This window comes from Macaca fascicularis, chromosome 8, assembly GCF_037993035.2.
Source record: "Macaca fascicularis isolate 582-1 chromosome 8, T2T-MFA8v1.1".
NCBI classification, from domain to species: Eukaryota; Metazoa; Chordata; class Mammalia; order Primates; family Cercopithecidae; genus Macaca; species Macaca fascicularis.
This window is the reverse complement of record NC_088382.1, coordinates 33,930,601-33,950,067: the sequence shown is the minus strand read 5'-3', so window position 1 is coordinate 33,950,067 and position 19,467 is coordinate 33,930,601. Positions and strand designations below refer to the sequence as shown.

Genomic DNA, 19,467 nt, shown 5'->3' with positions numbered 1-19,467 from the left:
GGGATTACAGGCACACGCCACTATACCTGGTTAATTTTTGAATTTTTAGTAGAGACGGGGTTTCACTATGTTGGCCAGGCTGGTTTTGAACTCCTGACTTCAAGTCATCCACCCACCTTGGCCTCCCAAAGTGCTGGGATTACAGGCGTGAGCCACCGAGCTCAGCGTTGTTTTTCCTTTTTTCTTTTTCCTTTTCTTTTTTTTTTTTTTTTGAGACGGAGTCTTGCTCTGTCGCCCAGGCTGCAGTGCAGTGGCCGGATCTCAGCTCACTGCAAGCTCCGCCTCCCGGGTTTACGCCATTCTCCTGCCTCAGCCTCCCGAGTAGCTGGGACTACAGGCGCCGGCCACCTCACCCGGCTAGTTTTTTTGTATTTTTAAGTAGAGACGGGGTTTCACCGTGTTAGCCAGGATGGTCTTGATCTTGTGACCTCGTGATCTGCATGATCCGCCCGTCTCGGCCTCCCAAAGTGCTGGGATTACAGGCTTGAGCCACGGCGCCCGGCCTTTTTTTTTTTTTTTTTGAGACAGAGTCTCACTCTGTTGCCCAGGCTGGAGTGCAGTGGTGCCATCTCAGCTCACTGCAACTGTGGCCTCTTGGGTTCAAGTCTCATGTCTCAGCCTCCTGAGTGGATGGCACTACAGGTACCACTCTGGCTAATTTTTGTATTTTTAGCAGAGACCGGGTTTTCCTCTGTTGCCCAAGCTGGTCTTTTATTTTCACCTTAAGACATATTCAGTGATGGTTTCTTTCTAATAATGGTTAATAGGCTTCTGAGTTAGGCCTTCAGGATTTGAATTCCTGCTCTGCCATTCACCAGTTGTTTAATTTTTAAATTTTTTTATCGTTACAGAATTTTTATTTGACTATGCTAGAAAAACATCCACAAGTCACCAACTGTTTAATCTTGTGCAAGTTATTTAACCTCTTTGGACCTCAGTGTCCATATCTATAAAATGGAGACAATAACAGTACTTATTGGGTTGAGGGAGGATAACATATAAAGCTCTTTGCACAGTGCTTAGCTCCATACATATTAATTATGGGCTTATTATTTTGAGAAATATTTCATGGTGTCTTCATAGAAATCACCTACGTTTGTCCAGTGGGGTTTTGAGACAGCGTCTCTGTTGCCCAGGCTGGAATACAGTGGTGTGATCACATTTCACTGCAGCCTCAACCTCCCAGGTTCAAGTGATCTGCTACCTCAGCCTCCTGAGTAGCTGGGACTACAGGTGTGCACCACCACACCCGACTAATTTTTAAATTTTTTGTAGACACCAGGTCTTACTATGTTGCCTACGCTGGTCTCGAACTCCTGGGCTCCAGCGATCCTCCTCCTGTGGCTTCCCTTCCCAAAGTGCTGGGATTACAGGCATGAGCCACTGTGCCTGACATCCTCTAGTGTTTGAAAGAAAAAAAAAATTTTTTAAAGAGACAGTGTCTCATTCTGTCACCCAAGCTGGAGTGCAGTGGTGCAATCATAGCTCACTGTAACCTTGAATTCCTGGGCTCAAGTGATCCTTTCATCTCACCCTCCAGAGTAGCCGGGACTACAGGTGTATGTCACCACACCCAGCTAATTTTTAATTTTTTTGTGGAGATGAGGAACTCCCCTATGTTGCCCAGGTTGGTCTCGAACTCGTGGGCTTAAGGGATCCTCCCGCCTCAGCCTCCCAAAGTGCTGGGATTACAGGTGTGAGTTACTGCACCCAGTCCAAAATGGTGTTTTTTCTGTGTTCCTGTCTCCATTTATTACATGTCAGCCTGTAGGAAGGAAAAACTTTCCCTTCTTCCCTTACATTTTGTAATCAGAAAAAAAATTTTGTAAAAGAATTGGATCCCATTCTAATTGGGGTGTGGTATGTTCCCATTCTCCCTCATTGTGCTGGGCCTTGCTGCCCTGTGACCTGGACCTTCCTTCCTTTGCCTACCGGGCTCAGCCGTGTGCTCGGATGACCTGTGCACAGTCCTTGTGGGCACAGGATTGTGGCCTACCACAAGACAAATTCGAAGCTGCACTTACTACTTTGTTGTGCAGTTGGTAGTTGTAGATATTCCCAAAGGAGACATCAGTCTCTACAGCTTGGGAGGTCAATGTTTTTGTGTCTCCATCTCTATCCTTTTCTCTGTGCTTCATCTGTGAATCACGGAAACCGCTACTCCGAATTAATCCACTATTCCAATGTTTCTCAAATTTAAGAGTCACCTGAAGGCAAGAAACAGTGTTGGTCAAAATGTAGTTCCCAGCTGGGCACATGGACGCCTGTAATCCCAGCTACTCAGGAGGCTGAGGCCAGAGGATCTCTTGAGCCTAGGACAGGAGTTCGAGACCCCTGACTTTAAAAGGAAAATAAGGCCGGGCACGGTGTCTGGCACCTGTAATCCTAGCATTTTGGGAGACCAAGGTGAGAGAATCGCTTGAGGCCAAGAGTTCCATACTAGTCCTGGTAACATAGCGAGCCCCTATCTCTACAAAAAACAACAACAAAAAATTAACCGGGCGCTGTGGCGGACACTTGTAGTCCCAGCTACTGGGAAGGCTGAGGCGGGCAGATCGCTGCTTGAACACGGGTGGTGGAGGCTGCAATAAGCAGAGATCACATCACTGCACCCCAGCCTGGGGGAGAGTGAGACCCAGTCTCAAAGAAAAAACAACAATCAAAAGTGGTCTCTGGAACAAACCTGGAGAAACAACCCCCCGAATAGAGGCAAATTTTTATTCCTGGAGAAGCCAGTGCCACTGGCAACTCCCCAGGGGCCCAGCTCGGGGAAAGCCAGCTGAAACGAGAGAACGAGAGGACGAGAGGACGTTCACCGTCCCCCGCCTCGCTCCACCGGACTTCAGAAAGCTACACGCTGCAGGCGCCGCTCGGGATCCAGGTGCCGGGGTGAGGACGTAGGCGGAGAAACCCCTCAGGCTCCGCCACCGGGGCGGGAAATAGGGAGGCGGCCCCTACTCTGGGCACCCCCCCGGGTCTCGCCTAGCGGCTGGCGCGTGCTTAGTCACCGTGAGGCTGCGCTTGCCGGAGGCCCGCGCCCCCCTTCCCCGGGGACCGCCCCCGGGCCGCCCGCCCCCCTCGGCGCGCCACTTCCGCGTGCATGGCCCTGCTCACCCGAGCCCTGAGCGCCCGCGCGGGGCCGAGCTGGCGGCGGGCGGCGCGCGCGTCCCCAGGCTTCCAGCTGCCTCTGCTTGAGCCCGCGGCCGTCACACGCGCCCTCTCCCGTGCCATGGCCTGCAGGCAGGAGCCGCAGCCGCAGGGCCCGCCGCCCGCCGCTGGTGCCGTGGCCTCCTATGACTACCTGGTGATCGGGGGCGGCTCGGGCGGGCTGGCCAGCGCGCGCAGGGCAGCCGAGTTGGGCGCCAGGGCCGCCGTGGTGGAGAGCCACAAGCTGGGTGGCACTTGCGTGAGTACCGCCGTTTGTTCGGTCAGGGGGCGCCGCTTTGTCTCGGCCTTTCGGAGGACAGCCTGTGCTCGTTCGTATGGCGATTCCGTCTCCCCGAGCTGCGCTTTCCTCTTTTCCACCCCCGCAACTCCCCATTCCGAAGCCGGGACCCCAGAAGGTGGAGAAGAGAGAAGCGTCTAGGGGCTTCTCTGCGGCCCCCAAAGCCGAGCCAGCGTCTGCTTCCGCAGGAATGCGATATTGACCATGGCCGGGGCGGGTTAGATTAACCTTCCTCCATCCTCACTTGTCCAAGTGGGAGAGGATTGGATTCTATGCTTGACCGCGTCAAACACAAAACTGCATCTGGGAACATTGCTGGTGGCCTGTGTGTAGGGACGAGGGTGACGGTGTCGTTGATGGTGGAGGGTACCCTTGAAGAATATAGATCCTGGTTCTCCCGTTTCAAGGGCAGAATGATTTATAGCGGTTGTTGTCAACCTTGGCTGCACATTCGAATCACCTGAGGATGCCTGGATTCCCGACTTAATTGGTCTGAGGTGCAGCCTGGGCTTTGGGATTTTCAGGTGATCTGAATTGCAGCCAAGGCGACCTTGATTAGGTGAGTTCTCAGAGCTTTTGTTTTGTCTTGGTTTCATGTGGATTGCAAAACTAAAAACAGACGGATGTAAATCCTGAGATTTACAAAATTCATAATTTTTGAAAATAAGGGTTTTTGTTCGTGTGTGTTTGTTTTTTGAGACAGGGTCTTGCCCTATCACCTAGGCTAGAGTGCAGTGGCCATCATAGCTCACTGCACCCTCGAACTCTGAGAGTCTGAAACTCAAGAGATCCTCCCGCCTCGGGCCCCTGAGTAGCTGGAACTACAAGGGGCGAACCACCAGACCCAGTTAATTATTATTTTTTGTAGAGATGGGGGTCTCGCTGTGTTGCCCCTGCTGATTTCAAACTCTTGGACTCAAGCTGTCTTCCCGCCTCAGCCTCCCGAAGTGCTAGGATTACAAGCCTGAGCCACTGCACTCATCCTAAAAATAAATGTTGTTTCCAAGTTATTGGTGTGCCCACCCTTTTCTATCACAAGATTTGGGTGTTGACGATTAAAATGCTGTATCCAAGAGGAACCTGGGATTCGGGATAGGTTCTCTAAATTCCTTTGGAGATTAATATTTAAATTATGTCAAAATGGGAACTTAAGGACAGGGATGGGCTTCTATGTTTGTGTATCTCTTATCACCTTAAAATCCCTTGCTCAATAAGCACTTGTGCAATGAATGAAACTAGAAATTGACAGTTAGGAAAAGGCTGACTTCATTGTTAAGTGCCCTTTTTAAAAAATGAACATGGAGATGAAGAGGAAGGAAAAATCCCTATTAATTATCAACTTGCACTTTGACACCATAGTCCAGACTGAAGGTTAGAAGTCTGTCTCTCCAGAAGGCAGATTGTAGGGTCCCACTGAGTGCCCCCTCCCACACCTCGTGAGAGTACTTGATCACTGCTCACTTCGGTTCTGCTTGCCACATTTTTCTCTTCCTCTTTCTCTGCTCATGTTATAATCTGCTTCAGAGGTTCACCCACTTTACCTTCCTGTTACGATTTTTTTTTTTTTTTTTTTTTTTTTTGAGAGGGAGTCATTCTGTCACCCAGGCTGGAGTACAATGGTGCAATCTGGGCTCGCTGCAACCTCCACCTCCTGGGTTCAAGCAATTCTCCTGTCTCAGCCTCTCGAGTAGCTGGGAATGTAGGTGCACGCCACCATGCCGGGCTAGTTTTTGTACTTTTAATAGAGATGGGGTTTCGCCATGTTGGCCAGGCTGGTCTCAAACTCCTGACCTCGGCTAATCCACCCACGTTGGCCTCCCAAGTGCTTGGATTACAAGTATGAGCCACCACATCTGGCTAATTTTTTATTTTTTAAATTTTATTTATTTATTTTATTTTATTTTTTTGGATGGAGTCTTGCTCTGTCACCCAGGCTGGAGTGCAGTGGTGTAATCTCTGCTCACTGCAAACTCCGCCTCCCAGGTTCAAGCAATTCTCCTGCTTCAGCCTCCCAAGTAGCTGAGATTACAAGTGCCCACCACCACACCCAGCTAATTTTTGTATTTTTAGTAGAGACGGGTTTCACCATGTTGGCCAGGCTGGTCTTGAACTCCTGACCTCGTGATCCACTCACCTTGGCCTCCTGAAGTGCTGGGATTACAGGCGTGAGCCACTGTACCTGGCCTATTTTCGTTATTTTTATTTTTTTAGAAACAGGGTTTTGCCATGTTACCTAAGCTGGTCTCTTACTCCTGGGCTTAAGCAGTTGGCCTGCCTTGGCCTCCCCAAATGCTGGGATTACAGGCATCAGCCACCACTCCTGTCCCATTTTTTTGTATTTTAAGTGCTTGGATTGGGGGCGGGTAGGGAGAAAACGGTAGATATAAACGTTTGTGAGATATGTCCCTTCCCTTAAGGAATTTTGTGGTTGTGAAAGAAAAAAATCTTGGAACCCCAAACTATGCCATAGGGAAAGTTTGGCTTGGGAACTGAATCACGCAAAAACTGCTTTTCCTTTTGTTCCCAAACAGACAGCTGTAATTTCACAATCCCATGTCATAGCCTCATTTCCTCTACTCCCTGTTTTCACTTTATCTTATGTAAAATGTAGATTTGCTGAGGCTCATAAGAACCTCACAAGAATGTAGCTATCTAGGTTGGGCGTGATGGCTCACTCCCATAATCCCAGCACTTTGGGAGGCCCAGGTGGGCAGATCACCTGAGGTCAAGAGTTCGAGACCAGCCTGGCCAACATGGTGAAACTCCGTCTCTACTAAAAATACAAAAATTAGCTGGGCGTGGTGCGGGCACCTGTAATCCCGGCTACTTGGGAGCCTGAGGCAGGAGGATTGCTTGAACCTGGGAGGCGGAGTTTGCAGTGAGCCGAGATCATGCCACTGCACCCCAGCCTGGGCAATGGAGTGACACTTTGTCTCAAAAAAAAAAATAATAATAATAATAATTTGCCTTACTGACTATGCTCCTCTCTTTTCTTTTTCCTCCTCCTTGTTCATTCCCCTTTAAATGCTAACATTCCCAAAACCTCGTTTGGAAAAAGCATAGGTCATAGATACTCCTGCAATCTGTATTTTTTCCCACGTGCATCTTCAACCTTGGCTAAATAAATCTCTGTAGATTGAGACCTGCCTCAATCACATTTTGGTTTGCAGTGGGGAAGACAAAATACAGACAGTCAACCCCGAAGGGGAGTGGTTTGTGTTAATTGCTGCAAGTAATAAGAAATTACGGTAGTCCAGAGAACAGTTGAAGTGATCACTTATGTGTGGGCACCATGGGAAGATTTCATGAAGGAGATGGCATCTTTCGGGACCTCGAAAGATGGGGTCGGGCGTAGTGGCTCACGCTTGTGATCCCAGCACTTTGGGAGGCCGAGGTGGGCGAATCACTTGAGGCTAGGAGTTCGAGACCATTCTGGCCAACATAGTGAAACCCCGTCTCTACTAAAAATACAAAAACTAGCTGGGTGTGGTGGCACACGCTACTTGGGAGGCTGAGACACGAGAATCACTTGAGCCCAGAAGGCAGAGGTTGCCGTGAGCAAAGATCATGCCTCTGCACTCCAGTGTGGGCAACAGAGTGAGATTCTGTCTCAAAAAAAAAAAAAGGTGGTGGGTTGGGTAGTATTCTTTGACATTCGGAACCTCAAAAGATGGGTCCCAGGCCTAGGCATGGAAACGGGATATGTTGTGTAATCAAATTTGGAGCAAAGGCTGTCTCTTTAATAGAAATAAGAGATGAGAAGCTGATGGGTAGGTTGTGGTTTGAAAAATGTGGAGTTTCTGGACACACAGTGAACTGGGGGTGGGGGCGGGTTTGAGCAAACCAGTGACTCAGTGAAAGTAGTTTTGTAGTAAGCCATAGGATTGAGATCTCACCCTTGGTGATGCCCAATAGAAGTTTGTCTTCCTTTTTCTTTTTCTTTTAATTTATAGAGATAGAGTCTCACTACATTGCCCAGGCTGGTATTGAACTGGACTCAAGCAATCCTCCTGCTTTGGTCTCTGAAAGTGTTAGGATTACAGGTGTGAGCCACTGTGCACGGCAGAAGTTTAAGATTGGTTCTCCTATGAGTTCTTTCCTAAATAAAATCCGTTAATTTCTAAAGCTTGGGGAAATTTTAAAGTCGTGGTGAATGAACTCACACGGAAGGTTCAAATTAGAATGTGTGTCTAGCAGGGGTCATTTACAGGTAGTTAAATTGGTTGGTTTTTCATTGTTTTATCAGTGTTCCTTCATTTAATTGTTCAACTGTTAAAGTTTATGGGAGGCCATTGTTTTGGACCAGCCTCCTGTACTAGGTCCCAGCAGACCTGGGGGTGTGTGTGTGTGTGTGTGTGTGTGTGTGTGTGTGTGTGTTGCTCTGTCACCCAGACTGGAGTGCAGCGGGGTGATCTCGGCTCACTGCAACTTCCATCTCCTGGGTTCAAGGAATTCATGTGCCTCAGCCTCGTGAGTAGCTGGGACTACAGGCGCACGCCACCATGCCTGGCTAATTTTTTGTATTTTTAGTAGAGATGAGGTTTCACCACGTTGGCCAGGCTGGTCCCGAACTCCTGACCTAAAGTGATCCACCTGCCTCGGCCTCCCAAAGTGCCAGGATTACAAGTATGAGCCACCGCGTCTGGCGTGTTGTTTCATTTTTAAGAGACAGGGTCTCCCTCTGTTTCCCAGGCTGGAGTGCAGTGGTGTGATCTGAGCTCACTGTAGCCTCAAACTCGTGGGCTCAGGCGATCCTCCCACCTCAGCCTCCTGACTAGCTGGTTCTGCAGGTGGATACCACTGAGCCTTGCTTGAATTCAGTATTTGAAATCTCCAAAAGGTTAAATAAATTGCTTCTCTCATGATCACATGTAGACTGGAGAGAAATGCAAAGATCGCCCAAAGCCAAGGTGAATTAGAGCCTTCTGGGAGCTTTGACTCTGTGGTTCGCTTCTCTGCCTACACAAGTGTTGGGAGAGTCAGCTTAAGGAAAAGTTCTTTCTGAATTGCCGCTCCCTTTGCCCCAGGGCCTGGGGAGCTTGTGGTCCCGGGTTCCTGCTGAGTGTACTGATTCTGTGATAAGAATAACCAGGTTCCTGTGGTTTTGGCGAGTAGTTCTCACCAGTGAGAGTTGGGTAGTGAGGGTTGATCATGTGACAAAAGTTCATGATCGCCGAGTCACAGTGAACTGTGCTGCATAGCCCCAGTTGGAGAGGCCTGTGGGGGAGAGAAGTAGGGGCTTTGAAAGATCCGTGAACAACAGGCTGCTCAGTGAATCATTGTTCATCTAGGCTGAAAACAATTACCCAGCAACATGTAAATCTTAACCTCACTTGGAAGTGATACTGTGTACTTTGATATTATGTCTATACCCTGAGAAAGCTAAACACTGGACATGCTTTTTTTTTTTTTTTTTTTTTTTTTGAGACAGGGTCTCACTGTGTCACCCAGGCTGGAGTGCAGGGGCATGATCATAGCTCACTGCAACCTTGAACTCCCAAGCTCAAGTGATCCTCCCGCCTCAGCCTCCCTAGTAGTCAGGACCACAGGCACATGGCCACCACCATGCCCCGGCTGATTTTTTAAATTTTCAGTAGCAATAAGGTTTTGCTTCGCTGCCCATGCTGGTCTCAAACTCCTGAGCTCAAGCAGTCCTCCCACTTCACCCTCTCAAAGTGCTGGGATTATAGGCATGTGCTGCCGTGCCCAGCCTGAACATGCATTATTAAATGTTTTAATTTAAACATACATTATTAAATATTAAATTACTAAAAGGAGGTCAGTTTAAAGGAACTCTGTCATCAGTTCCTACAATATTGACAGATAGCTTTCCGAAATAGAAGGGTACCCTAATGTGTCTCCTGGGTTTAGAATTTCATAGAATGGGGCCCACTCATATTCATAAGTGACAAAGGAGTGGCCATAAAGGGTGGGGCTAAAGCAAGCAAATGCTATTGTTGAAATTTGGCTTTTAACTTACCTTGTTGACTGCTTAGTTTTTTTGTACTAGTCTTTGTATACTGTTGCTTTGCCATCTGCCTCAAAACCCACTAAATCTGCAGGGCTAGGAAAAGAAAGACTGCCTCTGAATCCTTCGGAGTGTCTGTTTCTTTGTAAAACATACTTTGAAAAGTAACCACAGAGAATGCTTTTTTTTTGAGACAGAGTCAGGCTGTTGCCTAGGCTGGAGCGCAGTGGTGCCATCTCGGCTCACTGCAACCTCTGACTCCCAGGTTCAAGCGATTCTCCTGCCCAGCCTCCTGAGTAGCTGGGACTACAGGGGCGCGTCACCACACCCAGCTAATTCTTTTTTTTTTTTAGTAGAGATGAGGTTTCACCATGTTGGCCAGGCCTGTCTCGAACTCCGGACCTCAACCGATCCACTCGCCTTGGCCTCCCAAAGTGCTGAGATTATAGACATGAGCCACCGTGTCTGGCCAAGAATCCAAGAACTTTTTTTATAGAGCGAAACTAAAGGAATGATATGGAAATACTGATACCTTTTGGCTTTTTTTTTTTTTGACACAAAGTCTCACTCTGTCACCCTGGCTGGAGTGCAGTGGCAGGATCTCGGCTCACTGCAACCTCTACCTCCCAAGTTCAAGTGGTTCTCCTGCCTCAGCCTCCTGAGTAGCTGGGATTACAGGTGCATGCCACCACACCTGACTAATTTTTGTATTTTTAGTAGAGACAGGGTTTTGCCATGTTGGCCAAGCTGGTCTCAAACTCCTGACTTTGAGTGATCTGCCTGCCTCGGCCTCCCAAGGTGCTGGGGTTACAGGCCTGAGCCACCATGCCCAGCCCACTTTGGCATTTGTAAGTGGATTCCAATCAGTGACAAATAATTACCTTCTGTTCACTAGGTGTTGCAACATTAAATATTACTGCAGTTACTTTTGCACTAGCCTAACAGGATGTAGAGGTCCCAGGTCCTTTTCTTTTGGGGGAAACGGGAGATGGTGGGCATCAGGTAATGGTGGGGACTGACATCCCAGAAGAGTTGTCTCACAAAACTATTTATTGTTCTCCCTGAATGCCCCAGAGTAACAATTCTTTTTATTTAAATTTTGTTTGTTTGTTTGTTTTTTGAGACAGGGTCTCACTCTGTCGCCCAGGCTGGAGTGCAGTGGCACAATCATGGCTCACTGCAGCCTCAATATCCTGGGCTCAGGTGATCCTCCTGCCTCAGCTTCCCAACTGGCTGAGACTGCGGGCTATTTTTTATGGTGACTAGGTCTCGCTGTGTCGTCCAGGCTCCTCTCAAACTCCTGGGTTCAAAGGATCCTCCAGTCTTGACTCGCCAAAGTGCTGGGATTACAGGTGTGAGCCACTACACCCACTCACACTTTTTAAAAATCTGGTGATTTCCTGAGACTGGAAGGTTCAGGTTAATCTAATGTTTTACTTAGTTAAGAATTGAACAAAAACAGCCTTTGTTAATATCTCTTGCAAACGTGTCCGTTGATTTTCTTGCTTTAGATTCTGCTTTACACAGAGTGCTTTTCTTTTTTCTTTCTTTCTCAAGCTTGATGCCCCCCTGAAGGAACCTTCATCTGAAATGAAAAAAACACTTTGAAGGTGGAGACGTGGATGTTGAATAGCGAATATGTGCCAGGGGCAGGGCCGTATCCAGACAGCATTCTGTTTAGTCATGGTTGGTGTAAAGCTGATGAAATGCAACAGAGACAGGGATCTTTATCTGTTTAAGTCATCAGTATAGCTGAAGCCCCTAGAACAGTGTTTTGCACATAGCAAGTACTCAGTATATAGTTGCTGAAAGAATTGAGTTGATGGATCAATAGTGTTTTGCTTTGGAAATTATGACTCGTCTATTTTCTAAGTAGTTCTCTCATTCTGGTCTTGAATTCGATTTCAGGTAGCAAAGAAGGAAGACAGAGGGAGGAAACTAGGCAGTTCTGTGGTGGGGGGTTGAGGGGAACCAGAGGAAGGAAGTTAACAATTTTGTTTTTTGAGACAGGGTCTTGCTCTGTCACCCAGGCTGGAGTGCAGTGGTGCAATATAGCTCACAGCAGCCTCAAACTTCTGTGCTCAAACGATCCTCCCACCTCAGCCTGCCGTGTAGCTGGGACTACAGGCGTGCAACACCACACCCGACTAATTTTTAAATTTTTTATTTGTGGAGACGAGGCCTTACTGTGTTTCTCAACCTGGTCTCTAACTCCTGGGCTCAAGCAGCCCTCCTGCCTCACCTCCCAAAGTTTTGAGATTACAGCTTGAGCCACCACACCCAGGCGGAAGTTCACTATTGAACACAGATGATGTTCTTGGCAGGTGCAATTGCAAATTAACCAAGTTCTTGTTTTACTGCCAACATGGGCAATGTGAAGTTTCTACCTGGCTAGGCAGGATTGAAGGTAATGAGGCAGGCCCTAGGAAAAATGGTGAAGCTTCTGAATTTTGCCACCTGTTATCACCAGACTCTATACCTGCGCAGTCCCTTCTTGGAGGGGGGCCCTGTCCTCACTGTAAGCTAATGCCAGCAGGCCCACTGATTGGGATTCTGAACACTAGATTGGTTGGAAGAGGAAGCTCTCAGGAATGGACCATCGGTTTGGAAAGGGAGGCCGAGTTACAGGAGTCTCCTTGATGATATGTTTACTGAACGGCCTGTGAAATTTGTTTCTTAGCTGAGTGTGGTGGCTCACACCTGTTATCCCAGCACTTTGGTAGGCCGAGGTGGGTGGATCACTTGAGGCCAGGAGTTTGAGACCAGCCTGGTCAACATGGCGAAACCCCATCTCTCCTAAAAATTCAAATATTGGCCAGGCATGGTGGCTCATGGCTGTAATCCCAGCACTTTGGGAGGCCGAGGTGGGCAGATCATGAGGTCAGGAGATCGAGACCATCCTGGCTAACACGGTGAAACTCTGTCTCTACTAAAAATTAAAAAATAAAAAATAAAAAATTTATCTGGGCGTGGTGGCACACGCCTGTAGTCTCAGCTACTCGGGAAGCTGAAGCAGGAGAATCGCTTGAACCCAGGAGGTAGAGGTTGCAGTGAGCCATGATAGCACCACTGCACTTCAGCCTGATGACAGAGTGAGACCCCGTCTCAAACAAAAAAAAAAAAAAAAAAAATTAGCTGGGTGTGGTGGCAGGCACCTGTAATCCCAGGTACTTGGGAGGCTCAGGCTTGCGAATTGGTTGAACTCAGGAGGCAGAGGTTGCGATGAGCCGAGATCATGCCACTGCACTCCAGCCTGGGCAACAAGAGTGAGACTCCATCTGAAAACAAAGCAAAACAAAACAAAACAAAACAAAAAAACAAACCTTAACAGGGCATAGTGGTGTGTGCCTGTAATCTCAGCTACTCGGGAGGCTGAGAATCACTGGAACCCGGGAGGCAGAAGTTGCAGTGAGCTGAGATTGTGCCACTGCACACTCCAGTCTGGGCGACAGAGCGAGACTCTGTCTGAAGGGAAAAAAAAAAAAAAAAAAAAGAAACTTGTTTCTTCCCCCTCATTAATGCCCACCTGGAGAACTAGGGAATCTGCCAGTGTTGTATGCTTAGGGTCTCAGCAATGTGCAACTCTGGGCAACCAGAGCCCTGAGAACTTACCTGGATAATGCTCCAGTCTGGGAGGCAAACTTCCTTTGTGATCAGCTGATGTGTTTTAGGTAGGAGGGCGCCTGGGGAATTTATCTCCTCCTTTCCGTGTGCTTTGTGAGCGTGTGAGGAGCCAGCAGACGCAGAAATAATTCAGAGGTGTCAGAGTCATCATCACATCTATCATAGACTAGAAATAGATGCTTTATATACCTTACCTCTGACCTGCTCAAAAATCTCCATAATGGAAGCATTATTTCCTTCACTGAGCTAGGAGAAATTTGGAAACTCACCCACCTCTAGCCACTAAATGGGAGAGCTGAGAGTTAAATTCCTATCTGTCTGACTTGAGGCCTGTGCTCCCTCTGACAACCTGATGCACAGGTCAGCTGGAGCAGCTGTCCCTAACCTTTTTGGCACCAGGAACCAGTTTTGTGGAAGACAATTTTTCCACGGACCAGGAGTGGGGGGATGGTTTCAGGATGATTGGGGAATGAAGTGAATCACATTTATTTATTTATTTATATTTTTTGAGACGGAGTTTCACTCTTGTTGCCCAGGCTGGAGTGCAATGGTATGATCTCGGCTCACTGCAGCCTCTGCCTCCTGGGTTCAAGCGATTCTCCTGCCTCAGCCTTCCAAGTAGCTGGGATTACAGGCACCCACCACCACACCTGGTTAATTTTTGTATTTTTAGTAGAGATGGGATTTCACCATGTTGGCCAGGCTGGTCTTGAACTCCTGACCTCAGATAATCTGCCCGCCTCCGCCTCCCAAAGTGCTGGGATTACAGGCTTGAGGCACCACGCCCAGCCTGCATCACATTTATTGTGCACTTTATTTCTATTATTATTACGTTGTAATATATAATGAAATGATTATGCAACTCACCATAATGTACACTCAGAGGGAGCCCTGAGCTTGTTTTCCTGCAACTAGTTGGTCCCATCTGGGGGTGATGGGAGACAGTGACAGATCATCAGACATTAGATTCTCATAAGCAGTGTGCAACCTACATCCCTTGCATGCGCGGTTCACAATAGGGTTCGTGCTCCCATGAGAATCTAATGCCGCCACTGATCTGAAAGGAGGTGGGTGGCGCTCAGGCAGTAATGCCAGCGATGAGGAGCAGCTATAAATACAGATGAAGCTTCGCTCACTTGCCCGCCACTCATCTCCTGCTGTGCAACCTGGTTCCTAATAGGCACCTGGGGGACAGGGACCCCTGAGCTAGAGAAAGGGGAAAGAAGGCCGAGTGCAGTGGCACATGCTTGTAATTCCAACCTTTGGGAGGCTAAGGTAAGAGGATTCCTTGAGCCCAGGATTTTGAGACCAGCCTGGGCAACATAGTAAGACCCTGTCCCTAATTTGTGTGTGTGTTGGGTTTTTTCCTTTTTTTTTTTGAGATGGAGTTTCGCTCTTGTTGCCCAGGCTGGAGTGCAATGGCGTGATCTCCACTCATGGCAACCTCCACCTCCCCGGTTCAAGCGATTCTCCTGCCTCAGCCTCCCAAGTAGTTGGGATTACAGGCTTGTGCTACCACACCCAGCTAATTTTGTATTTTTAGTAGAAACAGGGTTTCTCCATGTTGGTCAGGCTGGTCTTGAACTCCTGATCTCAGGTGATCTGCCCGCTTCAGCCTGCCAAAGTGCTGGGATTATAGGTGTAAGCCACCATGCCCACCCTCCCTCTCTAATTTGTAAGAAATTGAAAAAAAAAAATGGGGGAAAGAGAAGGGAGCAGCAGAGGGGGTGGGTAAACGAGACTATGCCAGCTTTTCACCCCTGGCCTCCCCAGCTCTCAGTGGAACTAAGTGTGTGTATCTATGTTTTGAGATAGGGTCTCACTGTGTTGCCCAAGCTGGAGTGTAGTGGTGCTATCTCAGCTCACGGTAGCCTTGACCCACAAGCTCAAGTGATCCTCCTGCCTTAGCCTCCCCAGTAGCTGGGACTACAGGCTCACACATCTGGCTAATTTTTGTATTTTTTCTAGGGATGGTGTTTCACCATGTTGCCCAGGATCATCTTGAACTCCTGGCCTCAAGCGATCCACCTGCCTTGGCCTCCCAAAGTGCCGGAATTATAGGCATGAGCCACCACTCCCAGCCTAAATGTGCTTTTCATTCCTTCCAAGTCAGAGGTGCTGAAGTCACGTCATGTTGCTGGCATGTAAATAGTTCTCTAAAAGCAATGGAAATCCCTGGAGGCCTGTTCACAGGAGCTGCCAAAATAGGACGGTGGCATTTCAGGGTCATAGGCTTCCTTTCAACCAGTGCCCCAGGCCCCAAAGTGTTGTGCTGGGGCACAGCTCCTGTGACCCAACGAGGCCACAATTTTCCACCATCCTCTTCCTCTGGTTTCTGGCCCAGTGCTCTTCAATTTTAGGGAATGTGGTGATTCTGCTGCTGCCCCTTGAGGCAGTATCTTAGATAGCCTCAGAACCTCTCTCTGGCTGGCACTGTAGGCCAGGATACTGATACAGTCTGCAAGAGCAGGGACTGGATCTGTTTAGTGCCTTACCTTGCATAATGCCTGGCACAAGTGGGTGCTTACTCAGTGCCTCTGAATGAATGACTTCAAGCTAAGACTATGTAGAAGCGAAAAAGACAGAAACTTCTAAAAAACAAACCAGAGTTACACCAGGCACCAGTGAAAGCCCACCTTGGCGCTTTGAAGAAACATATTCCAAAAAAAGAGTATGTTTTAAAATTAAACATATTTTTTAAAAACTTTAAAAACATATTTTTAAAAAACTTAAAAAAAGAAGTCTTAAATAACTTTAAAGTAGCTTCAAATATACATGAGGAACAAACTCATGGTATGTGAGAGTAGTTTAGAACATTGAGTGCTTTATGACACCCTTGGATTGCTTTTAATGATTCTTGGGAAACAAGAAACAGTGGCTGGAGGACCAGCAGTATTTATTTAGCAGACAAATCATCTCTACCTTTGGGAAAATTGCTTTTGGAGTCTGTCCTAGTCGAAGCCACTTAGTAAACTTAAATGGTGAACTGCAGGATATAAAGGTGTGGGTGGAGGGCACTGGGAAGCACGTTGCCTGCCAAATAACTGGAAAAGGCAGGCTAGAAGAGAAAATCATTCCCATTATGGGGCCAGCGTTGTTCTTCCCACAGAGTTTCGACCTCCTTTCTCTGCTCTTACCATTAAGAAATCCCTGCCGTCCTCCTTTCTTCAGAATGGCTTATTCTATTTATCCCAGTAATGTCAGGTGCTTGGGGGTTGAGAAATAGCATATCCTCAGCTTGGCCAGATGAAAGGGCACTCTAGATAGAGAGCCATACATTTATTATTATTATTATTTATTTTTAGAGGTAGGGTCTGGCTCTGTTATCTAGGCTGGAGTGCAGTGGTGTTATTAGAGCTTACTGTAGCCTTCAGCTTCTGGGCTCAAGAGATCCTCCTGCCTCAGCCTCCTGAATAGCTGGAACTACAGGCATGCACCACCAAGCCCAACTAATTTTTTATTTTTAAATTTTTTGCAGAGATGGAGTCTCAGGGTCTCACTATGTTGCCCAGGCTGGTCCCTCACTCCTGGGCTCAAGCAATCATCTTTCTTTTCGGCCTCCCAAAGCATGGGGATTATAGGCGTGAGCCACCATGCCCAGCCCATAAATTATTCTAATTTTTAGTATGAAGTACTTTCTGAATAGTGTGCTTGCGCTTGTTGTAGGTGTTGATTCTTTTATGAGGCTTGAATTCTGTACCCTTTTCTCAATCCCATGAGTTCCTGTTTCTGTTGCCTTTAGTATTCTTATTGTAGCATAATTGCATTAAAAAAAATCCAAGTCCAAAACTTGACAGTGTATGACCTATCTCTTTCCAGGAAAAAAAAAAAAAAATCCCATGTAACTGATAACTTGAGACTGTATGGAAACATAACTCCTTCTTTTATTTTATTTTATTTTATTTTATTTTATTTTTTGAGACGGAATCTCACTCTGTTGCCCTGGCTGGATGCAGTGGCGGATCTCAGCTCACTGCAACCTCCACCTCCCAGGTTCAAGCGATTCTCCTGCCTCAGCCTCCTGAGTAGCTGGGACTACAGACGTACGCTACCACACCTGTCTAATTTTTGTATTTTTAATAGAGATGGGGTTTTACCATGTTGCCCAGGCTGGTTTCGAACTTCTGACCTCAAGTGATCCGCCCGCCTCAACCTCCCAAAATGCTGGGATTACAGGCATGAGCCACTGCACCCGGCCATCACTCTTTCCTTTATAATAACCGAGTGTAGGATAATAACAAATAATAGGATTATAATGAAATTGTAGCAGGTACGCTGTTAGAATTTTGAAACAACTAAAGGAATAGAAGATTACTGTTCAGGAAGACCATCTGTTTCAAACATTAGCGATCTTCATGAGCTTTGGGCAGGTTTCTTTGAATTTAGCTTTTTGTATGAAGTGCCTTGGCTAGTATGTATGTGGTTCAGGATCCACCATAGAAGGATACCCAGAAAGCATTCTATTATGAGAGCTAGGCTAGTATTACTGGGGCAAACAGAAAGCCAGTCTAGTTTCCTATGGTCATGATCGGCAGAGCTACAAGCCCCTAATATAAATTATGTCTAGAAGGCATTCATTTTAATATAAAAGAATAATTGTGTTATAGACGAAGGATTGGAGAGTCACCAAAATTCCACTTCCCAAATTAAATCATTTTAGTGTATTTTTGGTTATTCTGGTTTATAAATGTCTAAAAACAATTAAACAAGTGACAAATGACTATTTCCCATTATAAAAAGCATGTAGAGTCTGTGTAGCTCGGGGTTTCGAGCTCCTGCTCTGACAATGCCGCGATCTCCTCTCCCCTCCAATCCTATTGGCGATGGACAATGCCTGCGAGTCATCCACGGACAAAGGTGGAGAGACAGGGGAGCCAGATGAGACAGCCGCTGCTCCCGGGGACCCGGGGGCTACCGACATGGGTGGAATCCCAGAGGAAACTGATGGAGATGCAGATGCGGACTTGAAAGAAGAGGAAAGCGAGCTCAAGAGTCAGGATGTCTCAAATTTAACAACAGTTGAAAGGGAAAACTCATTGTTATTTACTCCTGCAGCCAAAAAACTGAAAATAGATACCAAAGAAAAGAAAGTAGATGAAGATGAGATTTAGAAGATGCAAATCCTGGTTTTTTCTTTTTCTTTTTCTTTCTGGTTTTTTGTTTGTTTGTTTGTTTGTTTTGGTTTGGTTTGGTTTGGTTTTTTTTTGAGATGTAGTCTCTCTCTGTCGCCCAGGCTGGAATGCAGTGGCATAATCTCGGCTCACTGCAACCTCTGCCTCCCGGGTTCAAGCGATTCTCCTGCTTCAGCCTCCTGAGTAGCTGGGATTACAGGCACATGCCACCATGCCTGGCCAATTTTTGTATTTTTAGTAGAGATGGGGTTCACCATATTGGCCAGGCAGGCCTTGAACTCCTGACCTCGTGATCTACCCGCCTCAGCCTCCCAAAGTGCGGGGATTGCAGGCATGAGCCACCGCGCCCAGCTGTTTCTTCTTTTTCTGTGGAGCAGCTGAACCATTATGAAGTGTATTGCCACTCAGTGTTCCCTAAGGCAGCCATCAAAAGGCCGATCCAGTCCATCAGTGGCACCTCTATGTCTCAGAATGTTGTTATTGCTGTCTGGTCTTTCCAAGGTTTTTGTCTGGGAGGTGGTAGAAGCAGCACTGGATGTGTGTCAGAAGTGGGGAGAAATGCCACCACTACAACCCAAACATATGAGGGAAGCTGTTAGAAAGTTAAAATCAAAAGGACAGATTCCTAACTCAAAGCACAAAAAAAATCATCATCTTCTAGATTGAAGTCTAGAAAGGCCTATTACTGACAGATGAAGTATTGGTTCCAGACTTCCTCTAAGACCGTCTGCACTGGTGCTTTAGTGTCTCAGTCCTCCAAGGATTCCATGATGATTTTAATGTCTTTCTCAAAACTCTGAGATTTGTCACACCTAGAAAGTGTGTAGCCTGTTTGATACTTGCCTTGACTAAATTTTTGGACCTCTTGGGGCATTTTGAAGTTTTTAACTGTCTTGGCCAGTTGGAAGAAGATGTGTGGGCTGTAAGCATCTTCTGGACAGGGGAACTGCTTTCAGAGAGAAACCTTTCCAAGAGAGTTTTTTTTTTTTTTTTTTTTTGGAGATAGGGTCTTGCTCTGTCACCCAGGCTGGAGTGCAGCAGCATGACCGCAGCCTTGAACTCTTGACCCTCCCACCTCAGTGTCCTGAGTAGCTAGGACTACAGGCACACTACTGTGCCCAACTAACTTATTTTTATTTTTTATGGAGATGGGGTCTTGCTTTCTTGCCCAGGCTGGTCATGAACTCCTGGCTTCAAGCAGTCCTCCTGCGTCAGCCTCCTAAAGTGCCGAGAGCTTTCGTGATTTTACATTGAAGCCTAAAGTTGCTAAAACTTAGGTTGTTTCTTATATCTGGTTT

General features: G+C 47.1%; 1 protein-coding gene across 2 annotated transcripts in view; it reads left to right on the top strand.

The window, feature by feature from the left end:
- The first annotated feature begins 2,781 nt into the window (after positions 1–2,781).
- The window catches only part of GSR (glutathione-disulfide reductase), a 57,419-nt gene continuing 40,733 nt past the window's right edge, over positions 2,782–19,467 (top strand). Inside the window, exon 1 of one of the 2 annotated variants that reach the window (XM_045398104.2) lies at positions 2,782–2,889. Coding sequence is in view for 1 of the 2 variants with exons in the window: in XM_045398103.2 (XP_045254038.2) it covers positions 3,101–3,406 (306 nt within the window). In the remaining variant the exon portion in view is untranslated. Of the gene's footprint in view, positions 2,890–3,085; positions 3,407–19,467 lie in introns of those variants that run through there. The other variant, XM_045398103.2, reaches the window with a different exon arrangement.